The 22,988-nt window shown below is 46.2% G+C and overlaps 1 protein-coding gene across 1 annotated transcript; it reads left to right on the forward strand.

The window, feature by feature from the left end:
- Positions 1–5,006: 5,006 nt before the first annotated feature.
- Positions 5,007–19,854, forward strand: FAM134A (family with sequence similarity 134 member A; the record flags this gene model as incomplete). Its single annotated transcript, XM_015416551.1, has 8 exons — positions 5,007–5,113; positions 8,794–8,824; positions 9,992–10,127; positions 13,072–13,156; positions 14,305–14,442; positions 14,697–14,791; positions 15,767–15,902; positions 17,349–19,854. Coding segments are annotated over 8 exons (1,399 nt in total), but the record flags the coding sequence as incomplete, so codon positions are not given.
- Between the last annotated feature and the right edge of the window lie 3,134 nt (positions 19,855–22,988).

The raw sequence follows: 22,988 nt of genomic DNA on the forward strand, positions 1-22,988 counted from the left end.
GGGGAGGAAGGGGGGGCGGGGGCGGTCCCAGGTCTTGCGCCACCCCCCGGGGGTGGTGAAGGGGAGCCAGCTGCGGGGTTTGTGGTGGGCGCCTGGCGTGGTTTCCGTTAGCCAGCAGCAGGTTCTTATGTGATGGGAGGAGGCGTGTGGTAGACAGGGGCGGGTTCACCATGAAGCAGACGAAGCACGTGCTGAGGGCACCAGGGCCAAAGGGGGCACCACAAAGTTGGGGAAAGGGTGAAAAGAAAAACGAATGAAGGTTTGTAAAAAGCTCGGTTTAGTTTGCACAGTCTATGGTGTTATCCTAGGAATACATTTTTGTATGGCCACCGCAACCTGTCCTGCACTGTAGATCTGGTCAGACAGGCCGACAACTCAAATGGACTGGAAAGGGGGGGCACCAAGATGGGTCAGTGCTTAGGGCACCCATGAGCCTTAATCCGCCCCTGGTTGTAGACGATCCAGGAGCCCTGTTATCCAAGCTACTGCCAATGTATTTTATTTATTCATTGATTGATTGGTTCTGTTTGTATCCCGCCTGGCCGGGCAGGCTGGCTCAAGGCAGCTAACAAAGTTACAATAATGTAAACAATACAGGGATGAAAACAATGAATAAATACAGTACCAAGTTAAAAACAGCAAGGATTCACAAAGAGCGCCGACAGGTGATGGCGATAATCCAAATCACATCCAATGATAGGAGGAGCATCCAGCAAAGTCTCAGGCCAGAAGATGTTTCAGGGTACATTTGTCAGGGGCAGCCCCTAATCAAAAGCCTGGCAGAAGAGCTCCGTTTTACAGGCCCTGTGGAACTGTAAAAGGTCCCGCAGGGCCCTGATGTCCTCCGGGAGCTCATTCCACCAGGAGCTCATTCCACCACCACAAGGCCAAGGTTGCTGAACCAAATGCCCTTAGGGATGCCAGCCTCCAGCTCCACCCCCAAGTCTCCAGGAGTTTTCCAACTTGGAGCTGGCGACCCTACTCCCGCCCCACACACCAAAGGGGGGACCTGGCAATCGTAAGTTCCCTGGAGCATTTGCATCTGAAACAGGAAATATCTGTTCTGTGTACTTGACCTGGCTATGCCTTGTTTTGGAGCAAGTAGTAGTCCTGTAATTAATGTTTATTTATCACCCTTGATAATTAAACAAGGGTAGGATACCTGAAGAGTTGTGTGCCACCCTCCATTGTCCTCACAACTATTCCAAGGGATGGTCAAACTTGAGTGATAATAACTTGCCCATCCTGCCTAGTGGACTTCGTGTCTGAGCAAGGATTTGAACCTAGGTCTCTCTGTTCAAAGTCAAACACTCTGAGTCTTGCAGTACAGTCTGACAGAGTTACTGAAATCTAAATTCATTGAAATTAGTGAATGGGGTAGTGCAACACATTATGTAAATATTTGGATGGGTAGGGAATGCATCAAGGTGAGATTTTTGGAAATATGTCTTGGATTTGGGGGTATTGTAGAAAATGAGTGATGTCTTGTGCAGGTGGAGGCATGATGGGATTGGATCCAGTCTTTTTTGCTCAGTGTCACCCAGTTCTCCTTACTACAACCCCTATCCCACAAGACTTTTTTCCAAGATGGAAAAAATCCCCAGCACGGCCTTTTTTTCATAGTCTGAAGATCCCTCCTCCCTTTTCAGCAGCAGAAAAGGTGGCTGGATCAAATCTATTTCTCACCTGGTGAAGAAGCTGGGGCATTTGAAGTTGAATGTAGTAGTGGCAGGTAAGAGGTGATGGAAGGCCCTGGAAGTAAGGCACTATTGCAAGTGAAACCATGCAGTGTGTGTAAAACAAGAAAGTTGTTACACCGGAGTGAGCATTTGAGAATGGGGAAACATCTTATTCATGGTTACATAAAGCAGTTAGACAATCTGATATAGAAAAGAGCAATAATGAGACTCTTTGATTATGATGCAGCTAGCTTGAGCTCTCTGAATAGTCAAGGACTGTGTTAACACACCTTGTGTAGAGACATCTTCTCATTGGCAACCTAGAACAGGAAAGGCCATGCAGAACATACTGAGTAAGCATACATAATCAGCAGGCATGATTCAGACAGCAAGTTGGGAACCAGTCTGGTAAAAGTAGCTCTCTTGCAGCTATGGACACCATGATGGATGGCACACTCTTTGGTTATAAAGGCTGAATCAAATTGCTGCTTGATATAGTTAGACTTTATACACCTAGTGTGTAGAGTAGGATTGTATGGATGACTTGCTGCATAGCTGCAGGTGCAACAGAAATGGGTTTTATGTCATTTGTGTTCTTCCTTTTCAAGCATCAGAAAAGAGCTGCTAGATTTTCTGACAATCGGTATATATTTATTATTGAAAGTTGCAACTCTAGGCAAGGGTTTCTTGGAAGTGAACAATTATAGTGCATATTTGCTGTAATTGCTTTCTTCCTAGCGAACCCGACACTCCTGTTGAAAAGTTATAAAAGTGCAGAGGGCATGTGAAACCTTATTTTATAGATTTTCAAATTAGAGCAGATCACTGTAAACATTGAGTTCTGAGGCCCAGCAGCTCTATTAAGTTTGGAATCAGAAGGGTCTGTAAAAATGAGTCCTAAACGCAACAGTAGAATACATTGTGAGCATCTTTGCTTCTTGGTGTAGTTGTGATGGACGTGGTTGAATACTAAGTCCTTGCAAGATGATTCAAGAAATCTGAAAGCACATGAAGAGAACGATGAGTTTATTCAAGTATTTTGGTTGCAGACAGGTCTAGTGTTGCATGTGCTTCCATTACACTTCAGCACAGTTTTCAGCCTCTTGTGTAAACTGTTTCAGGATAATGCCTAAAGGTATCCTTATAGCTCAAGAACAGACTGTAGGTCAGGAGCAATGTAAAGTCTTCCTTATGGGATCATTGACATTCACCCAAAATATGTGAAAAAGATCATGTTCACCCCACCCCTTGTTAATGTGAAGACGCATTCATCACATAAAGCTTCCTTATACCGATTTAGACTGTTGGTCCATCTAGCCCAGTACAGTGGGGCAGAAAATGTTCCAGGAAATTATCCAGTGCTATATTTTCTGTGCAATCTTTTCTGCCCCAAATATGTAAATATAGTCTCTGTTTATCTATGGTTGTCAGGGCTGTTGTTCTGCAAATCAGTCAGGTTAGATAGACCAAATGTGGGATATTGGACAAACCCCCGTGCTTGTACATGGTCCAGGTTTGTCCATGGTATATTTGCCTTTTTTAAATAACATTTAAATTATTTATTTAAATTTCAATTGGGTGATTTTCCAGAAAACCCCAGAAATTTTCCTGGAAAATCCATGTCACTAGCTATGGGTTGTGACTGGCAGCAGTTCTCCAAGATTGCAGGTGGAGATCTTTCTGAGGCCTGCTCCCTGAAATCCTTTTAAGCCTGTAGTTGTGAAGAGTTGTGGTGCAAGCACATTCCTTCATTTCTGCTTACCCTGCTGTTGTAGACGTGGCAGCATTTAACAAATCTATGTAGCAGGGTCCAACAGTATGTTGGAAAGAGATGCCAATGATTGAACACAGGATATTCTGCATACAAAGCATGTGCTGTAATGCAGAGCCCCCCCCCCCATCACTCACTCTCTCACACACACACATCCATTCATCAGAAGGAAGTAGACTAAACTGCATGGGAAGTTAGTAGTGTCCCCTGCTTGAAATCTTTCAGCCCAGTGGCAGACTTACATCAAATGGTGCCATCTGTATCTCCTTTGCAGCCATGGAGTGAATAGTCCCATGTGGACCAAAGAGATCTTTACAATGAGGAAGATGAGTCCTGCATTAATTGTGATTGATCTAAAGATGAGTGTAGTAGGATGTAAAACTTAAAGTGGTCTTGGTGTAGCCTCAAGTAACCTTCCTGCTTTACTCTCAAAGTATAAACAGACCTCTCCCTGATGCATGGGTGGTATCACGTGCGCCTACAGGAGTTGGCCTGTGATAAACGAGAGCTGCTACTAGCAGCTGCAGATAATTGGAGGTTCGCCCAGGAGTGTTTCTAGTTAGATATTGTGTACTCACTGCATAGGAGCCACATGGTTCATGCACATTTCCAGTTTGGGTTTGGTAGCTTAGTAACTCTGGCAATGCACCAGGCTAGAAGTAAACCAAAGAAATTTCCTGTTGCCCTCTGCCAGTTGAGCCTTTGTTAAGCCTGCAGTTGTGGAGAATTGTGGTGTTAGCACATTCCTTCCTTTCTGTTTACCCTGCTGTTGTAGACACAGCAACATTTAATGAATCTAAGTGGTAGAATCGAGCAGTTATATTGGAAAGAGAAAACATCCTGTTTACTCTTGCAGACAATGAACTAACTATCAGCAAAGCAGATTCAGATGCTGGAGCCATACATGGATTAGTAGTACATGTTCAAAGGGTACGGTTTTAGAAACTCAAATCTATAATAAGGATGGAATGCTCAGTATACTTTTGGATGGAGGGTTGTTGTCCCCTCTTTGGTCATCCTGCTGCGGTGTCGGTTTCTGATTATTAATACCTAACAAAAGAGAGTTCCAATACTATAGGTGCCAATATGACACTGCTAGAAAGATTTGTCCCTATTTAAAAAATAAAGTACATGTTGGAGTGAGTAACAGTCCCTTGCCAGTAAGTAAAGGTAAAGGCTTCCCTTGCTCAAAAGCTAGTTGAATCCGACTCTAGGGGGCAGTGCTCATTTCCGTTTCCAAGCCAGCGTTGTCCAAAGACGTTTCTGTGGTCATGTGGCCTTCATGGCTAAACGCCAAGGCACACAGAACGCTGTTACCTTCCCACCAAAGCAGTGCCTACTTATCTACTTGCAATTTCTTGCTTTCGAACTGCTAGGTTGGCAGGAGCTGGGGCCAGAGATGGGAGCTCACTCCATCACGCAGCACTAGGGTCTCAAACTGCCGAACTACAGACCTTCCAGTCTACAGCTCAGTGTCTTCCCCTCTGAGCCACCGCGGCCCACCCCTTGCCAGTACTCTCCAGCTAACGCGGACCTCTATCCCTATGATATTCCAGGTTATTTTCTTCTACATCACTGCGTCCCCTATTCCTCCTCAGTGTTGCCCTTATTGGCTTTCTGCTGCTGGAAAGATGGAAGCCTCATTTCTTGTTGGACTTCTCAGGTAAGTGAGAGTACCGATCATTGTGCAAGTAAGGGAAGTATTGTAGTTCTGAGCAAGAACTATTCTTGTTGGTTCTCATGCTGTTGCTAGCACAGTCTGCAACTTCCTGCCTACTTCTGCTAATCAAGCCATTGGGCAGTTACAAAAAAATGGCATACCCATCCCTACCTAGGAAGTGCCACATTTGGTTGGTGTGGAACTGTTGACGGGGTGAACAGCTATTGGCTCCTTAAGATGGTTTGTAGGCAAAAGTGTCCCTATTTATTTATTTATAAATTTGATTTTGATTTTATTTTTAGACTGGCGTCCCCCTCGCACAAGGCTCAGGGTGATGAACAACAAGAAATACGTTTGTAAATCAATTAAAGCACCTAAAACAATAAACAGTGCAAACAATTTCAGATGGCGCTTGCAGTGATTAGTATCCTTCCCTGTGAGGGGAGAAGCAAAGGAGGAGCCGGACTAAATGAAAACTGTTGCTGTCCTCAACTGTAAGCCTGAACGAAACATCCCCGCCTTATGGGCCCCGCGGAACTGAACTAGGTCCTGGAGAGCCCCTGGATGTCACTCGGCAGAGAGTTCCACCAGGTTGGGGCCGGGGCTGGAAAAGACCTGGCTCTGGTTTTTCGGGCCAGGGATCACCAGTAGGTTCTTCTCCCCAGAGCGCAATGCACTCTGGGGGGTATTTTAATTAAACAGGACCCGTGGGTCTCTGTTGGTTTGCATTGCCATGGCCAGTTCATGGGGGAAAGTGCTGAGAACCAGCATACTCTGTCCGAGAGGCACTCAGTTAATCTTTGCTTCTGTAGTACATACTCTGTGCAAACCTGCACTATCAGATCCTACACGCAGAGGCAATGGAAACTAGGCATAACTTCTATGTCCATTCCACGAGTTCTTAATTTTGGCACAGTCTTGTGACTTGAAGGATGATATTAAAGAACTAGTCTGTTGGTGCACAAGATGGTATATTAGAGCTGGCTTATACAAGTTGAAGACAGTTGAGTGGAAAACCTTGTGTGACTGAAGCAAGGTGAAGTAAAGAAGCTTCTTCTTTACAAAGAATAACATTTGGTTTATAGAACAAATTTAGAGTCCAGTGGCACCTTTAAGACCCACAAAGGTTTATTCAAGGTGTGAGCTTTCGTGTGCATGCACACTTATCATTTATAAGGACAACAAAAACTGTTGGACTAATTGAAGGGCTGCTATTATGAACATCTGAGAACTGAGCAGCTCTATAATCTAGGCCTATTGCCCCATCCCTTTTGTATCCTCCACAAAATATGCTTCTGGTGAGCTCATCATGCAGAGGCTGTATGTTGCCAGCTGTAACAGCTGTCATAGGACAGTTGCTAATGAAGTCCATGGGTATTTGTTGAGGCCCAGACAGTCATGGCAGGGGACTGACTGTAAGAAGCTGGTGGGATTGCAAGCTGAGGCGAAACTTTCAACTGTGTATATGATGCAACACAGTGAGGTGTTACTGATAATCAATTGTGCAAGGAAGAAGGTGATCACACGATCTTACTTGATTTCTTGGCATTGTGGGCATGCATGGCTGTGACACCCTGAACACTATTTTGTCTGAGAATGACCTGAAAGGGAAGAGACATAAGATGTCTTGTGTCAAGCAGTGCTTAGGAAACACCGCAGCCTAAATAACCTGATCTCTTACTGGCAGTCCTCTAGGTGCGCTCTGTTTGCTCCGTCTCCTCCTCCTCAGCCAATGAGACCACTGCCAGCTACACTTTTGGCTGCAGTCACAGGGATTGTATTTTCCATGTGTCACAGAACAATGCAAAGCACCAACTTCTGTTCTTCACAATAAACCTTTGCTTTAGCCTGCCTGCATTAAAGGGCCTCCATTTTAGACCAGCTGTGTCCCTGATATGATCAAGTGGCCTTGAATTCATGCCAACAGTTACCTGACTCAAGGATGCTTTATCTAGTTGTCAGTTGTAAACAGGGTTACAGTGATGTTGCAAAACACGAAACAAGTGGCCAGCCAAAGTGGGCCTGAGGATGGTGTGCTGGACTTCTCTGAGAATTTAGTACAAGGTCTTTCTCCAAACTCCACTAACAGACCTGCTAAATAAAACGACCCTCTTATCTTATTAAAAATGTAAAATCAACAGAGGGACTGACTACTGGGCTGCTCCGAAACTAAGCTAAAATCTTTGTTGCATTCTTAACTTCACCATCTGGGTTAGATTCTAGTCCTATTCTGCGATGTAACCTGCATGAGTCACCTTAAACTAGTAGGAAAGGTCACCTCTTTGTGTCCGAAGGGGCCAAACGAGTGTTTATTTTTGGTGAATGCTTGCATTATCTTGCTGGGCTTTGCTTACTTATCCTGCTGAGTTTCCTCTTCCAGTCTGTGAAAGAGAGCTCAGCTCTGCAATACTGCAGGGTATGTTAAACGTGCTGGTTGTAGATTTACCTAGAGATCACAGCTTTCACCTTGGAATCAAAGTTGATTACTTTACTATTACAGCTTTGCTAAAGTAATGAAGTTTCTTTGGGATCTTACAGGTCCTTAAGACAGAGCCATTGCCAAAGTTGCAGAGCCGGAAGACTTTGGTTTCATTCGCTTCCTTGTTAGTGCATCAGGTAGTACAAAACAGGCTGGTGCAAGACAGTTGTACTCCTGATGTCCCAGAGCATAATACAACACCCTTTACTCCAGGGAAGCATTGAGTCAATGAGTTACTGGTGCAGCAAATGGCCATCATAGCCGGGCTGCTACATGAACAGTTTTAGCTTTTTGTATTGTCACAATGACCTCAGAGTTGTGTTCCTTGCGTGGGCAGTGGTTGCTGAGATTCCTGAATGCCCACCATAGTTCATGTTGGTAGAGAGAGGTTGGTGTTGGCTTCCTGTGCTAGGCCTTATTGCCTGGAATTTGGGTCTGTTCACTGCTCCACTGCACTATTTATCAGCCTGTCGGGCTCTGTGTCTGTAGCCAAGGGGAGATCATTCATTGTTTTGCCCTGTAGTCCATAGGTACTGTGTACAGCCAATAAAACGTTCGCTATGTCATACATAGCCCGTTAGCAGCATTAGATAATCAGATCTGAAGAGCTCTGAATTCTCACTTTAGGTGTGAGGTGAAAAGGTGTCTGCTATGAGAACTGGAGACATGACTTCAAAAAACAAACTCAAACAAATGTATCAAAAATGCCCCCCGCCCAAAGCCCTGCTTTTTCTTGTGGATTTGCTAGCACCTCACTGCTTGTCAATTGCTTATGGAAAAGCCAGTGAAGATTTTGCCTTGGCACTGAGCATGTGGCCCTCCTGGGCCAGAGCAAGGAGACAGCTGAGCATCAGCCAGATTGGGCTTTGCTCTATTTGGGAACCGTCTGAAAGTATTGAAACTCCTATTTAACGTACACTGATATAGCTCTTCTGTGGCCGACAGGACGTGACTGTGTGGGCTTTTCTTGACACTGGGGCGATACCTCAGACGTTTCTCAAAGAACAGCCCTCCTTTTCCCCCAGCCCTCGTGCCATATACAGCCACAAAACCAGGATTCTGTTTCTCTTTCTGCTGTGTGCGCACAGAACAATTGCCGGCTCAGACTGCTGAAGCAGGGAACTTTTAGCAATACACAGCATTAAAACTACCATGTTTTCATTCATCGGTCGGCTGAATTATGATCTCCCTTTTTCTCCTGCAGCTCAGCCCTTGGAGGAGCCCGGAAGAGGCAGGTAGGCTTGATCCGGCCACAGTGTGGGGAGCAGATCTCTCCTGCCACCTTGTTCCCCTGACCTCCCCTGGAGTTGCCCAGTACTTTGATATTGTAGATATTTATACCATGCATTACTTCCCAGTGGGGGCAAAGAAACCCCCGGCTTACGCCATCATGTACCCCTCCTCCATTTTATCCACACGACAAAAACCCTGTGAGGTAGACCATGCTGACAGAATGACTGGCGCAAGGCCCACGAGCAAGCTTTACGGGAGAATGGGGATTCAGACTTGGGCCTCTCGGATCCTAGTCCCACTCTGTAACCACCACACCATGGAGGCTCTTTGATCTGACGGTAACCTGGAAGGTTGTTTTTGGAATTCATCCTCCAGAAGCTGTGGCTCAAGGAGCTCCTTCATTATGGCCCCATGTCAACTGGCAAACAAAGCTCTGTTTTCAGCCTCTAAAATGCTAGTATTAGTTCCTGCTGGGTATGTGGTGAATTACCTGTTTAACCATAAATATATATCCCAGACTTAAGAGCCAAGGAAAGAATACAGTGTCATCAGCTGGAGCATGGGCATAGCACTTCTACATAATATTTTTAAAATTGTACTTAATTTATAGTTCACCTTTTTGCTGAGACTCAAGGTGGATTTCCAGATATTTAAAAAAATGTCAGAAAGCATAAGACACCCAATACAGAATGCAGTGGAACTAGGACCACAGAATTAATGCAGACAAATAAAAAAGAACCCTGTCTAAGGCATGGCACACCATGATGCAGAAAGTGGATTACAAAGGTAGAGTGCAATGCAGCAATGAAATAACGCATTGCTGCTTAGATATCGCTCTGTGAATCCTCTGCATGTTATGGAGATGGAGGATCTTTCAATGCTCCCTCTAAGCTGTGGAGTCTTCTGAGCAAAAATTCTACTTTGTGAGCTATTGACATTAAAGTTGTGAGCAAGTGATTTGGCTACTGCATCAATTAGTTTGCTCTAGAGCCCTCCTTCCTAAGACAAAAATGTGTGAGCCGGAGGCTAAGAAACTGTGAGCTAGCTCACACTAACTCAGCTTAGAGGGAACACTGGTCTCTGGTCTCTTTGCTTATAGCCTTTCTAACCCTGGTATAGCAGGGCCCCTTCTGAGCATGTTCCATTAACACTGTTTTTTGTTTCCATAGTTACAGCGAGATAGCAGGAGCACAACCTCACTTGCTGAGTGTCCCAGAGCTCTGTCATTGCCTGGCTGAGAGCTGGATTACATTCAGGCTGTACCTGCAGGAGCTGTTACAGTACAAGAGGCAAAATCCTGCCAAGGTATGCTGGAAATCTAAAGGGCTTCAAACAGGAAAAGAGTGTGACTACTCAGGGACCATATTTCCTGTGTTCACTTTTGGGGGTGTGGCACAAAATAAAGAGTTAGATAATATGTACTTACCGTCAGGGGTCATTTCATAGAAAAAGAGGTGCAGGAGTTCATTAGCATAACTTATTTGCATATGCCACACCCCCTGACATCACCGGACATGTGTCAAAGGCAACACCCACCTCTCAGGCTCCACGGGACTGTTTTGGATTCCTAGCTGTTGGGGGGGCGGGGAACGTGCAGATCTGCCCTCGCAGAGGAGGGAGAGCTTGTACCTGAATAAAACTTGGTCTTAAAGGTGCCACTGGACTGTTTTGGACCAGGAGCCAGGGGGAGCTCTGCAACTTACCTGGCTGCTTCTTGCTCTGACTGAGGGCTGCTGGGAGCAGGGGGTGGGGCTTGTTGCATGTGCCCGCCCCCTGGGCTCTTTACTGCCGGAGCTCTGCTCCTGTGCGCTCCTGCAGGAAATGATGCCTGCTTACCATAAGCATTAAGGCAAGGGTGTCGAGCATACAGCCTCTGGGCTGGTACCGGCCCATCCAGGGCTCTTATCTGGCCCACGAACAACTGATTACCTTTCTTGCCAGATGACAAAGGATGTGCGTTATGTCCCTGTATACTGTCCCAATGCTAATGTTTAACAAGCAGTGGAAGTAGGAGAGTGAGCAGCAGGGAGATACTGTAAGGAAATACTGTAAGAGTTTTAATGTTTTAAGCATGTCTTGATTTTGAGTGAAAAACAATGTTGTTATTTGGGTTTGCCTGGGTCCTTTACAAAGTTTATATCTCTGGTACCTGGCATTAAGTTCTATGGCACACAAGGCCCGGCCCAACAAAGTCACATTTATATCCGATCCGGCCCTTGTAACAAATGAGTGTCAGAACTTGCGCACCTGCAGCAGAAAAAACGCCAGCTTCTCCAGGGTGCCGTCGAACGTAGCTTCCAGGGCATTGCGCGGCCGCTCTGGAGTCGCCGGGGTTGCAGGTGGCATGATCGGCCTGGCCAGGCCAGTAGGGATGACCGGGGGTGCTGGGGAAGGAGGTGGGGGTACCTGCGGAGGGGCTGGCAGCGCCCTCCTAGCTCCATCCTCGGTCCGTTTGTGATTCCAGAACTCTTGCTGGATGACATCCATAATGATGCCTGGTAATTCTAGCATCATGTTTTGCATCTCTCGCCTGATCTCTTCACCCTCATCTCTGAACTCTCTGTGGAGATGCTCAACTTCAGTGCCATCACTGACTGGATGTGCTCCGGGTCCTCCTGGGATGAGTGTCTGTAGTGCCTTCGGGGTGCCACCGTACGCAAATCTCTCGAATCTCAGGTCCGGAGTCACCACCCAGGTGGGCTCAGCCCAAGTGGGGAGCGGCACCCAGGAGTCTCAGGTCCGCACCCCGCTTTCTGCTCCTTTTCACTCTGCTGTTGCTCCCGGGACTGCTGCCGTGGTCCTTTGCTCAGGCACAGCGCCATCCACCGCAGTTGTAGGAACTTCCCCGTCCTCTTCGCTCATCATGGTTGTGGTGCAGGAGGCTGAGAAGGGAAAAGGGGAGTCCTAACAATTTGTCAGGATCCTGGTTAAAACGGTTCTTAACACCAGTCACTTCGAAGAAAGCTAACTTTATTGAGACTTTGATAAATACCATACTGGACATGAGCTATTGTTAGGACTCAAGTTGAACGCACAAAGAATACAGATATAGTGTAAAGGCACTAAAGATCAGGGCCCAATCACCCCACAGTATTTGCCCACCAGAATTAACAGTCAACTGCCTCCCCACTAAGCACATACCTCTCCCAGAGCATCCCTCCCGCCAAACTAACAGTTGCCTACCCCCCCCCCCATACCTGTGGGGGATGTAGCGTTTACATAGCAAGAAAAACAGAACAACAGACATTTGAGAAGTCAGGGCATTTGGCCCCATTAAGGTGACAAGTCTCTGGCACATCAAAGAGAGAGAGAGAGGAACTTCCTTTCTCAATGGCAGGCAAGCTGTAAAATGCACAGGGAGCCTGACAGTGAGTTTGACACCTTTGCATTAAGGGTTCTTTACACTTGGTGATTTTTACCACTTCTGTGTGAAGAAAAAACATGTATTCCACACATACGTTTACATGCAGTGCAAAGGCAGCACTTCAGATAGTAAGCTTGATGTATGGCTGTGATTCTTGTAATACTGTGGGAATATGTTCTTGGGGAAAGCTTCTGGAACAGATAGAGCAGACCCACTGTTATGGCAGCAGCCAGGTCTAGTATGACTTGTACTTCCATCCTTATTTGGAGTTTCTTTGCTGTAGAATCTGATGCATACTTGAGCATAGTGTGCGAACCGTCCTCTCTGTAGTCTGATTACAGCCTGCCTTTGGAGGAATGAGCGGTGCTTTACCTAATGTATATTAGCCTTTTTAGAAGGTATGCAAAGTTTTTAGTGCTCTTTACCTGCCATAGGCAAACTTCCTTCACTTCTGTTGACAATCATCTTGGAGAATATGCCTTTCTAAACACTGAGATCTGCATGAGACAACTGTCAATTGCACTATTTCAGATTTGGAGTTACCCACTTGTCAGTTACTTCTGGGCAGGTAGTGTGCTGTTTCCTCTCTCTCATCCCTCTTTTCTTCTTAATTTTAATTATCTTTCTTGAGGCTTCAGTCCTGTTTTTCTGTTCCCCAGCTGCATCACACTGTAAAGTAGTCAACCACTTGGGTGCAGTATACCTTTAAAGCATTTAAAGTAACTGTGGGGATTAATGCACAGTTGTTGTTTAAATGGACATCAGTTCTAGTGTTTGAAGACATTTCCAATGTAAACCATTGTGGAGAGTTTGCTGCATTAAGTGTCCTAAGAATGCTTCATCTCACAGCGCATTTCTTCTGTCCCTCTTGCCTTATTCTTCCAGTTCTGTGCCTGGGTCTGCTCAGGATGCTTAATCTTGGCTATGGTAGGACATTATGTTCCAGGAATCATGATCTCCTACATTGTCTGTGAGTATCACTGGACCTTTTGTGTCCCTGGAAACTAGATGTTTGATTTAACAAAGTTCTTTTATATGCTGCTAGGATTGTGTCCAAGAATCTTCCATATCAGATTTGTATAAAATAAATAAAAGCGTGTAATGAAATTCCCATTTGCTTCTCTGTGAAATGGCACACATATCCATAAATGTATAAGTGGTGCTGTGTAGGGGTGAGCACGAACCAAACCATGAAGCAAAATTTGTCATGAATTTTGCCCTGTTCATGGTTTGCTAACTGAAGTTTGTGATGGGTCTACCATTATGAAATTTTAAAGCAGTTCATGGAGGTTCGTGGACAGAGCAGAAAGCAAGGGTTTAAGTGGACTCTGAGTCCCTTTAAACCCCTGCTTTCTGTTCCCTGTGAAAGTTGCAAAAACAGCTGAGCAGTGGGGAGCAGCTAGCTCCTGCCACTCAGCAGTTTGGGGCTGTCTTGTGCAGTCCCTTTAAAGTGGCGGGGAGTAGGTTGCTCCCCACCGCTCAGCTGTTTTTCAGGCTTTTTGCACACCCCATTTAAAGGGACTGTGGTCCCTGTCGACAGGGTTTCTGGGGCCACAAACTGGTTTGGTTCACAGATGAACCTCCCAGTTCAATTTGTGGTTCGGCCATGAACTGCATTTTTCTGGTTCGTCCTCTTCCCTAGTGCTGTGCAACCCTGCTTTGAATTTGGTAGTGAAGGAGTTAAAGCTTTAAAACAAGTGCTAAACTGTGCTTAAGAATGCAAGTTATTGGGAAACATACTAACCTCTATTTAAGGCTCTTGCATGGCTAACTAGAACTAGCTAATGATTTTTCTTCAGTCTTGCCATACTGTAGAAGGGGCGAAGAGTAAGGGTGGGTGGGCATGAGCCGCCTGACACATTCATGCCTGTTGCAAACAAATTCTGGGTGAACTTTAGGCTGACCAGGCTGATGAGTGTTTTTGGTTGCTGCCATTTCCAGAATGCTGTTTGACAATTTGGGTGGGGCAACAGCTAATAAGTAGCTGGAGGGCTGGGCAGTGGGAACCTCTTTGTGTGCTGATGCAGCCTTGAAACTAAAGACTGCACTGACTGCCTTTTGCCACAGGACAGGAACTATATCTACCTAACTTTCCCTGGGGTTTTTCCATATCTCCAGTGCTCAGCATCTTGTCATGGCCACTGGTAGTGTATCATGAGCTTATTCAGAGAATGTACACGCGTTTGGAGCCCATCCTGATGAAACTGGACTACAGCATGAAGGTGGAGACTTTGCATCTTAAACATGAAAAGAAAAGTAAGATGGTGGCTTCCTCCTACCTGAAATGCCTTATTTTTGATAAGTTGCATAGAGGAACCTGGCAAGTAAGAATGTCATAAAGAGGGCTTGGTGGTGAGGGGGATGGGTGGACCCTGGGATGCACCTGAGACAGTTGCCATCAAATAGTGCAGGCCGCAGGGATCTTCTGTTAAACCCTTCCCCCTGCACTCTCTCCCGTGGGCTAGCTCCATTGTTGCCCCTTAAAGCATTTCTTCTTTTTCCTTTTGCAGAGCGTCAAGGAAAGCACGAGCCAGAAGCTGGCAGTGAGCCGATGGCAGAGACAGAAAGTGAGAGTGAAGCAGAATTGTCCGGTTATTCCCCGGTGGTAAGGCCAACAGAAGGAGTACATGATGAACTGGGGCTTCAGTCCCATGAACTATGTCTTCCCCCCAGGTGATCCCAAGGTGAAGGGCTTGCTTGCAGGGCCAGGTGTGTGCTGGCTTTGCAGAGGGACTATGTTGCTGTGGCTACTTTTTCCTAACAAACCTGGAGAGTCAAATTTGAGTTCCAGGTTTTCATATTCTGGAAGGACAGAGTGACCAGGATGACTTAGGAAGAATATTGCTCTCCCCTGAGTTACCAGTGTTGTTTGGATGTATAACCCACCTAAGGAGTGTGTTTTCCCCGGGAATTGGAAGAAGAGGCCAGGACTCAATTCCTACTCTGTTGGAAAGAGGGAGGGTTTTTTTAGATGCTTTGGACCAGAAAAACACAGGCTCGGTACAATTTTAAATCTCAGAAAGATGAGCACCCCTCGAAAGCTATTAAGTCTTCCACAACAGGTCATGTTTCTTTGGACAATCTCTGTGGCACCAACCATAAATAAGGCTTCCTTTTGATGATTCATATATGTGTTTTATATCCAGTAAGAAGCTGGGTTTTTAAAGTGTATCTCCCCGTTTGAAATTTAAGATAAAACTGGTTCAAACAAATCTTTTTCCTCTTGAGATGGATAACGTTGATGTAATCCTCCATACTCGATACCAGAAATACAGATTCTCTGAATTGAAGTGGATAGCTGCAATTTGGACTCATAGGTGACATTGCCCTCTTCATCTTTATTCTACCCTGCTTCAGTGGAATACCGCCCCCAGCCACTGTGGTGCTGTTTTTACAAAAACATAGTAAGCAGAAAATCTTTTACATGTGTAGTCTCACTGTGTTGTTTGGGTAGGCTTTGGCAAGTTACCGTTCAGGAGTGCTTTTTCTTCTTGTTTGAACTTGACATTTTTAGCCACAAGTACCAGTGAGCCAAGTAAGTCTTGGAAGAATAACCTCACTGTCTCTCTCCTTCATGCAGGTAGATGTGAAGAAGACAGCGCTGGCACTGGCAATTACAGACTCTGAGCTTTCAGACGAGGAAGCGTCCATCCTGGAGAGCGGAGGCTTTACTGTCTCCAGAGCAACCACTCCACAACTGACAGATGTGTCTGAAGGTGCCTTTTTTCTCATTGTGCAAGCAATAAATGTCCCTTATCTGTCTGGAGTCATTGTATGGTAGAGTTTTGGTTTTGTTTCTCTTGTTGGGCACTGAAAAGTTTGGAACCAGGGCATGAAGGGTGCAAGCCTTCTAGCATTAAGGTTTCACTACTTCTTGGGCTGGGAGAATGGCAGTTCAGTTGGGGAAGTTGTTGCCACAGTTGTCCAAGAAAAAGTGGCTGTTTGCAGTTCTGTTACATTGACATCTTCAGGTAGTCCTTACTGTGTTGTAACAACTCAAGGTGATGTAGCTGCCTGCACACACTGAGCCAAGAAGACCCTTTTTTTTTTAACAAAGCCTTTCCTGAATCACCTTAGTCTTATTATTATATACAAGCTTGTTACTACCTGACCTACTGTACATCTGTTAATTTGTCAAGCTGCATGTCTTCCTTCCTCCAGTCACCCCCCCCCCTTTTCCTAAGTATCTAATGTCTTGGAACCCCTAACACAGAAACAAATTGTAAACACTTTGAGAGGAAAAGTGTTGTATTCTATACAGCGGCTAGTACACCAGGACCAGATAGATGTTCAGTAGGTAGTAGTAAGGTGGTGTCAGATAGGCCCGGGTTAGCAACAGACTGTCAGCAGAGCCTCAGTGAAGGAGCTGGTGGAATAAATATAGGGAATTTCTGCATGTAATGCTGAAGTATTATTATTATAGCTCTTTAGAACATTAACATACATTATCTTGTTACCTAACTGTTTTGTAAGAAAGTATTATTATTCCCATGTTACAGTGAGGAGTCAGTGCTCAGGCTGAAAGAAAGTAGTATGTTGAAGACCATCTAGTGAATTCTGGGCAAGGGCAACATTCACATCAGGGGTGTTTTGATTTTTAGTGCAGTTTCTGCCACTGTGATGCCAAATTGGTGTAGGTGAGAATAATTTATCTCATTTTTATCCCTCCCTTCCTCCTAGGAGCTCAGAATCATGTATGTTGCCCTTCCCTTCTCATTTTATCTTCCTAACAACCCTGTGAGCTTCCTAACAATCCGGTGAGCTTCATGGCAGTAGAGAACCCAGGTCTCCCCACTCCCAGTTCATTGCTTTGCTGCTACACCACATGATGACACATGAGATAGAGTTGGTAGCGGTGTCCTGCTGAGGATGGCAGAGCTAGTAAACCAGGCTGCAGGAGGGTCATCAGTGTGCTTAGTGATTTCAGTCTGGGAGTGTGGTTTGTAGCATACAGTGATTGGTTTTGGGGAAAGCTTCATCTTGCAGGGTCTTCAGAAGAGGGTAAGGAAAAGTAAGGAGCCCAATTTCTTTATGTTAAAGTATAATGAAAGACAGAGATAAACTACAATGAGATTATGGTGTGCGTGCATGGGGGGCATCCGAAGAGGACCTTCGTGGGTATTGAAGGTTGTTTCCGTGCTAACTTCTGGTGTGCTTTCCAGATCTGGATCAGCAGAGCCTGCCCAGCGAGCCAGAAGAGTCCTTCTCCAAGGATCTGGCAGAGTTCCCTTCTGTGGAAGAATTCCATTCCAGAGACTTGCAGCCACCTAGTGAGGAAGACAGCTTTGCCGTGCCTGCCCAAGCTGCCGATCAGTTGGACTCTGCCGAGGAAGAAGTGGCAGCAGTTGGGAGTTCGGACACCTCTATCCTGTGCCTGGCCTCACCCCTGCACTTTGTAAATACACACTTCAATGGAAATAGGCAGGCGATGGTGGGAGGAGCTACAGAGCCCCAGACAGTCTCTGCACAGGGCCTGGGGCTACACATTGATTCGCTGAGCCAAGAGATAGTTACCACCGCCATCAGCACAGTGGTGCAGAACACCTTGTCAGCTCTGCTCCGCTCCTCTGAGGACAGCGAGGGGCCTTCTCTGTCTGAGTTCCTGCCCACTGAGCCGGAAGAGAGACTGAGCTTCCAGGCCCAGTTGTCTGAAAGCGAGGAGGTGGGGGGGGCAGCCTCTCTGCCGGAGGAAGAGGAGGAAGCTGACGACTTCGAGCTGCTTGATCAGAGGGAGCTGGAGCAGATGGATGCAGAGCTAGGCCTGGCTGGAGAGGCAGGTGCTCCAGGTCAGTCCTTTAGCCCTCCTGAAGAGGAATCCTTGTCCAGCTCCTAGGTCCTGCCGCATTACTGGTTTTCTGTAGCTGGAAGGATGGATGGATGGATGCCCAGAAGAGTTTGATCAGTACTGACTGGGGGTGGTGAACCATCCACATCCACAGTGTTACGTCTGGAACAGTGAGTCCTCCTCCTAATGTTGGCCTTCCCATCAGGGCTCTATGTCCAGCCCAAGCTTCCTAGTGATGATGCAGTCTTTTGGTTTGCTACTGCAGTTGTCTTCGTCTCTTGGTCCTCTGGTTTTCCCCCCCTGCACGCTGCATTCTCAACTAAATGTACCCGCTGCACATCCCTGCACAACCAGTAGGAAGTAAAGCAGTTTTATTCAATAGTTACGGGGGTTGGGAAGGTTTTAAAATGTAAAGAACTTTTTTTGGGGGGGAATTGTGTTTTTTGAACACGGATAGAGACTAGGTGGGGTGGAGAAACAGGTTTGGGATGTTTCTCAGAGCCAGAAACTTTGTAGAGGAAGGGAAGCAGCTGATGCCATGCAGAGCACTTTTGTTGGGAGTTTATGAAGGGGGCACAACTGGGCTCCCTCTCCCTGCCCTCAACAAAGCAACAAGCTGCTTCTGCAGACTCCAAGCACTAATCCCAGCTTCATTTAATCGTTTTATGCTCCCCAACCTCGTTTCCTCCGTGTAGTAGTTGAACTGTGACACAAGCTGGATTGTGTAGTCTGTTCCTGCCTGTCATGAGCTTTGAGTCAGTCTGGCCAAGTCTCTTGATGCACTCAGGAAAATACAGATTAATTTAGTCTGCAAGTGCCCCCTTCCCCCACCTCGCTGCTGCACTTTAATTGTAAAATGGCTCTATACTGTCTTTGTTTTCACTTTTTAAACACCTGGCTGAGCCAGTCCTGCCCTGTGCTGTATCCAGCAGTCAAGTCTTGCCTCAAGGAGTGGAGCAGTTTGGGAAGAGCCCTTGTCTCCCTGCAACGAGAGAAAATTCTTTAGCTTGGTTTGTCCTGCTAGCTTTCATTTTGAAACTCTAAGGAGCTTCATTTCTCTCAGCATTTTAACTGGCAAAAGCCAAGGATCGCTTTTACTAATGGGAGCAGCATAGCCATTGCGTGGGGAGGGGGGGGGGAGCTGGAGTGTGCACTGATGTACCCGGTGTTCACTGCCTCTTGAAGTGCTTGTTGAGAGGGGCTCTTGCTGCAGCTTTGCAGTGTACATTTTTAAACACTGGATTTTAAATACTTTTCAAAGGTTGACTTTGAATGACAAAGTTAGCGCTGTTTGTTGTAGAAGCAGAGTTTCCTCTCCTCCTCCGTGTGCATCTTAATAGGTGCAGTGCAAGGCCAGAATCGGCCTCTGACAGTTCCCATCTGGCTAGGTGCTGTTATGTTCTCTGAAACCAGTCACCTTTTTATTAGTTTTCCAGGGACTTCAGAGTAGAGTGGAAGATGGCCGCATGGTTTAAAGCATGTCAGAGTCACGTCACAGAGCTGGTGTGATCCTTGCTGTCTGACACATTCTCATCAGAGTGACTGCAGCTTAGGTTTCCTGGTTTCCTGCCCTTCCAGGGGTTCTTTCACCAAGGTGAAGGTGCTGCCTCTCAGCATGATGGCTGCTGAAATGATTCCAGACACATTTGGGAGACTCCAGTTCCGGCCTTTCATCTGCTTCAGGGGGATGCATTGATTGCTGAGACATTCAGTGTCCTCCTGCTTTGTATCTGATGGCTTCCTGTGCAGGGCTTTTTTCATGAATGGGCAATACATTTCTGGAAGTCTGTTAACAGGGCTGTTCTGCTGGCCAGTGTTCTCTTTCTTTGTTGTATCTCCTGTCCTCCCCCCGCCCCTTCAAATGACGGGGGCGGGTAGCTGTTAAGAACAGCTTTCTCTTAGTGTCTGCACTTTGGGAACAGGCAGCCTCATGGCCCAGCATGGAGCTCGCCTGCCTTTGTGATGTGTCCTAAGCACAAATTTCACACACTGCCCCCCAGTAACCGGAAGCCCTTGCTCTCCCTTTCTGGCGCAGGAGGCATGTTGTATGTTGGTGTTTCTCACTGGAGCTCCAAGCCTCCTCCCTTTCTTGGGCAGGGGTGCCACGCTGTTCCATGAAAGCCACCTGCTGCTGTGAAAGGCTGGGGAGTGGCTGATGTCACCCAGGAAAGGTGGAGGGCTTGGAACTGTGTAGCAGTGTTTATTCTATGGCTATATATTTAAAAACAAACTGTAGTCTTTTTAATAATAAAGTTTAAAGATGTGACCAATGGGTGAAATGTAATAACTCTTTACTTCTTAGCCTGACTCCCAGAAGCCCCAGCTTGCTTCTTTGCTTCCCCAAATGATGCCACAATATGTCAAAATCTGGCAGTGTGTCTGCAACCTTAGAGGAGGTTGCCCTACTTATTCTTTCTCCTGGGCTGTATTTCATTTAAATACACAACAGCTAAGCTGTTCCTGGGTGGGTGAATGTTGCCGACTATAATTGCCAGCAGTGAACAACAGACGTGAGCAGAAGACAGGAGTACCATAGGAGTGTCTGGTTGTACCTTCTGCCCATTCTTGGACCTAGTTCTCTCACACAGCAGTGGTTTGTAGTACAAGATTGAAAGATGGAGGACCTTGCATGGTAGAATTCACAGGTAAAGGACACTAGGGTAGAATCCTCCATGACCGTGAGTTTCCTGTGCATCTTTTTGTATGAAGGAATACTAACGAGATGAACTAGTAAACTGGGACCTGGGGAAACTAGGCTCTGCTAGCAGCAGTGCCTCCGCCTCCATCTGCTCTAACTTGGCTCAGCAAATCAGATGCTGGCTAGGGCCCCCAGAGGCATAGATGGCCCATCACTGAATTCAACAACTTTGCCCTGCCACTTTAATTTTTTGCCCAGCTGCCACTAAGTTGGGAACATACAGTTTAGCCCCTCTCCTTTCTGGATGGGTGGGCATGCGAATGCAAGGACTGCTAAGGGCGGGGAGCCTGCCGGATGTTGGAGCTTGCCACGCCTGCTGCAGTCTCTGTGCTTCTGGTGGTGGTGATCACAGCACCCAAAAGGCTCTCTTGGGTCAGCAGTTCCTCCACCTGCCTCAGTGCTAATTGTCCTGGGTGTGTCGGGGAGGTGGGGCTATCCATTTCTTGCCTTAAATCTTTTAAAATGAAATTTGGAGTGAACCATGGTTGCTGGCAGCACTCTTCCTTCCTGTAAGGAAAATAAGGATGTTTGTGGGATTGTATTCTGTGCTCACAAAATAAAATCTTGCAGCACAGTAACCCAGAGAAACTGAATTTGGTGATACATATAAATTATGCACGTTGAGCCGTTCTACATATTCGTGCCTATGTTGCATCAGCTATTCTCCCTTCTGGAGGGCTAAGGAGCTAGGTGGAGGCACTGGTGCCCTGACGGTGGCCTCTGATGTTGTTTACCTGCTTTTAAGCTTTTTGCCAACATAAAGCTTAAGGCCCTTAAAAAGATACGAATGCTAAGTTCTTCCCCAGCCCTGTTGAATGACTGAAGGTAGTTGAGGAGGGGCCATTCTGGCTCTTATCCGTGCTCTTGTTTGCTTATGTTCTTGTTTTCCGTTTTGTGATATTCCAGGTTTTAGGGAAAGGGTCCTACTTCAAATAGGAAAAAAGTTTAGATCTTCAGTTGATTATAACCAGGAATCCCTTTCATGACCGTTTGCACACTGTTTGCCTTACATGAAACAAAAACAACTCACTGCAGTTATCTTGTGCCTTATCTCTTGTATAGATCAGCCTCCTAAATGGGTTGAGCTGTGCTTTCTCTCAAAGCCGTGTCCGGCTCCAACAAGAGGGGTGGCGCATTTCCCACACAAAATATGGGATTACTAAAGGCACATTGTTACTGCCTTGGATCGAGCAATGGGGTGACCAGCAGACTGGGTGGACGGGAGATTGTCGAGGCAGGATGTTGAAGGCCAGTAGTAATGCCCAAAGGAATGTCTGTCTCATGCAGTCCAACATGCCAAACCCACGGCTGTCGTCTTTACATCTTGTGGAATGGCCCGGCTGACCTGGAGGTCCTGTTCCATTTTACCCTCCGAGGGCTTTTGCTCTCCCTCTTTCGGTTCACCTACTGCCACCATCAGGGCTCCCGGCTTCCCTTCTGTTTGCCATTCTAAGGTCTTGCCTCGCACCTGTCTCTCCCACTACCCAACACCTGGTTATTATGGGGACAGCCTACTGCACTTTCACGGAGTCAAACGTTACAGTAGTTCCAAAAGGTTCCCAGTATCTTGCAGTCCCCAAATGGCAACTGCTGCCTTCAGTAGGAGCTCAGGTAGAAGACCTTCTCCCGAGATGGAGTCAGTACAAAAGAGACCCTCCTCTCTGTTTCAAAGAGTTTTATCACCTGTTTGTCCTTACACCTAATATTCCAGAAACTCAGCCCTGTGAATTGTGGGGCAGCAGTCCAAATGCTATGAGATACACGTGATGTTGTTCATCCGTATTGATATTGCTCTGCAATCAGAATGAGTAAAGCAATAGTATGCATCGTGTGTCTGAATCAGCAGATGCTACTGGAGCTTTTGGATTGCCCAAGTGACCTAAGGTAACAGACTAGATTGATATAACACAGCTCAAAGAGAAACCTGGTGGTACTGGCTTTTGGTTCAACAAGCAAAATATTACTGGTGGAGACTAAAGTGGATGGGAAATTACTATTTATCACTTTGAAATCAGAAAGGGACTTGGGTAAAGCTTGTGAACAGAGCACTACTCCAGTTCTTTGTCTGGGACAGCCCTAACCTCGATCCTGTGGGAAAAGACTCTTAACCCCTTTTGCTCTGACTGATATTTTCGTAACAAAGTATTTAAATTATGTAATCTACTGTTTCTTTCTATACAATATTTATTTTTGATCAGAAATCAGCATTATTCTGGCTGTCTCAAACACCTTTTAGGGTACACAGACAAGCAGGCACATTTCTGAAAAATCTGCTTTTAATACAAATGTGAAGTAGTAAATATAAAAGCAAACAAGCCA

This window comes from Gekko japonicus, unplaced genomic scaffold, assembly GCF_001447785.1.
Source record: "Gekko japonicus isolate JY-2015 unplaced genomic scaffold, Gekko_japonicus_V1.1 scaffold3177, whole genome shotgun sequence".
NCBI lineage: Eukaryota > Metazoa > Chordata > Lepidosauria > Squamata > Gekkonidae > Gekko > Gekko japonicus.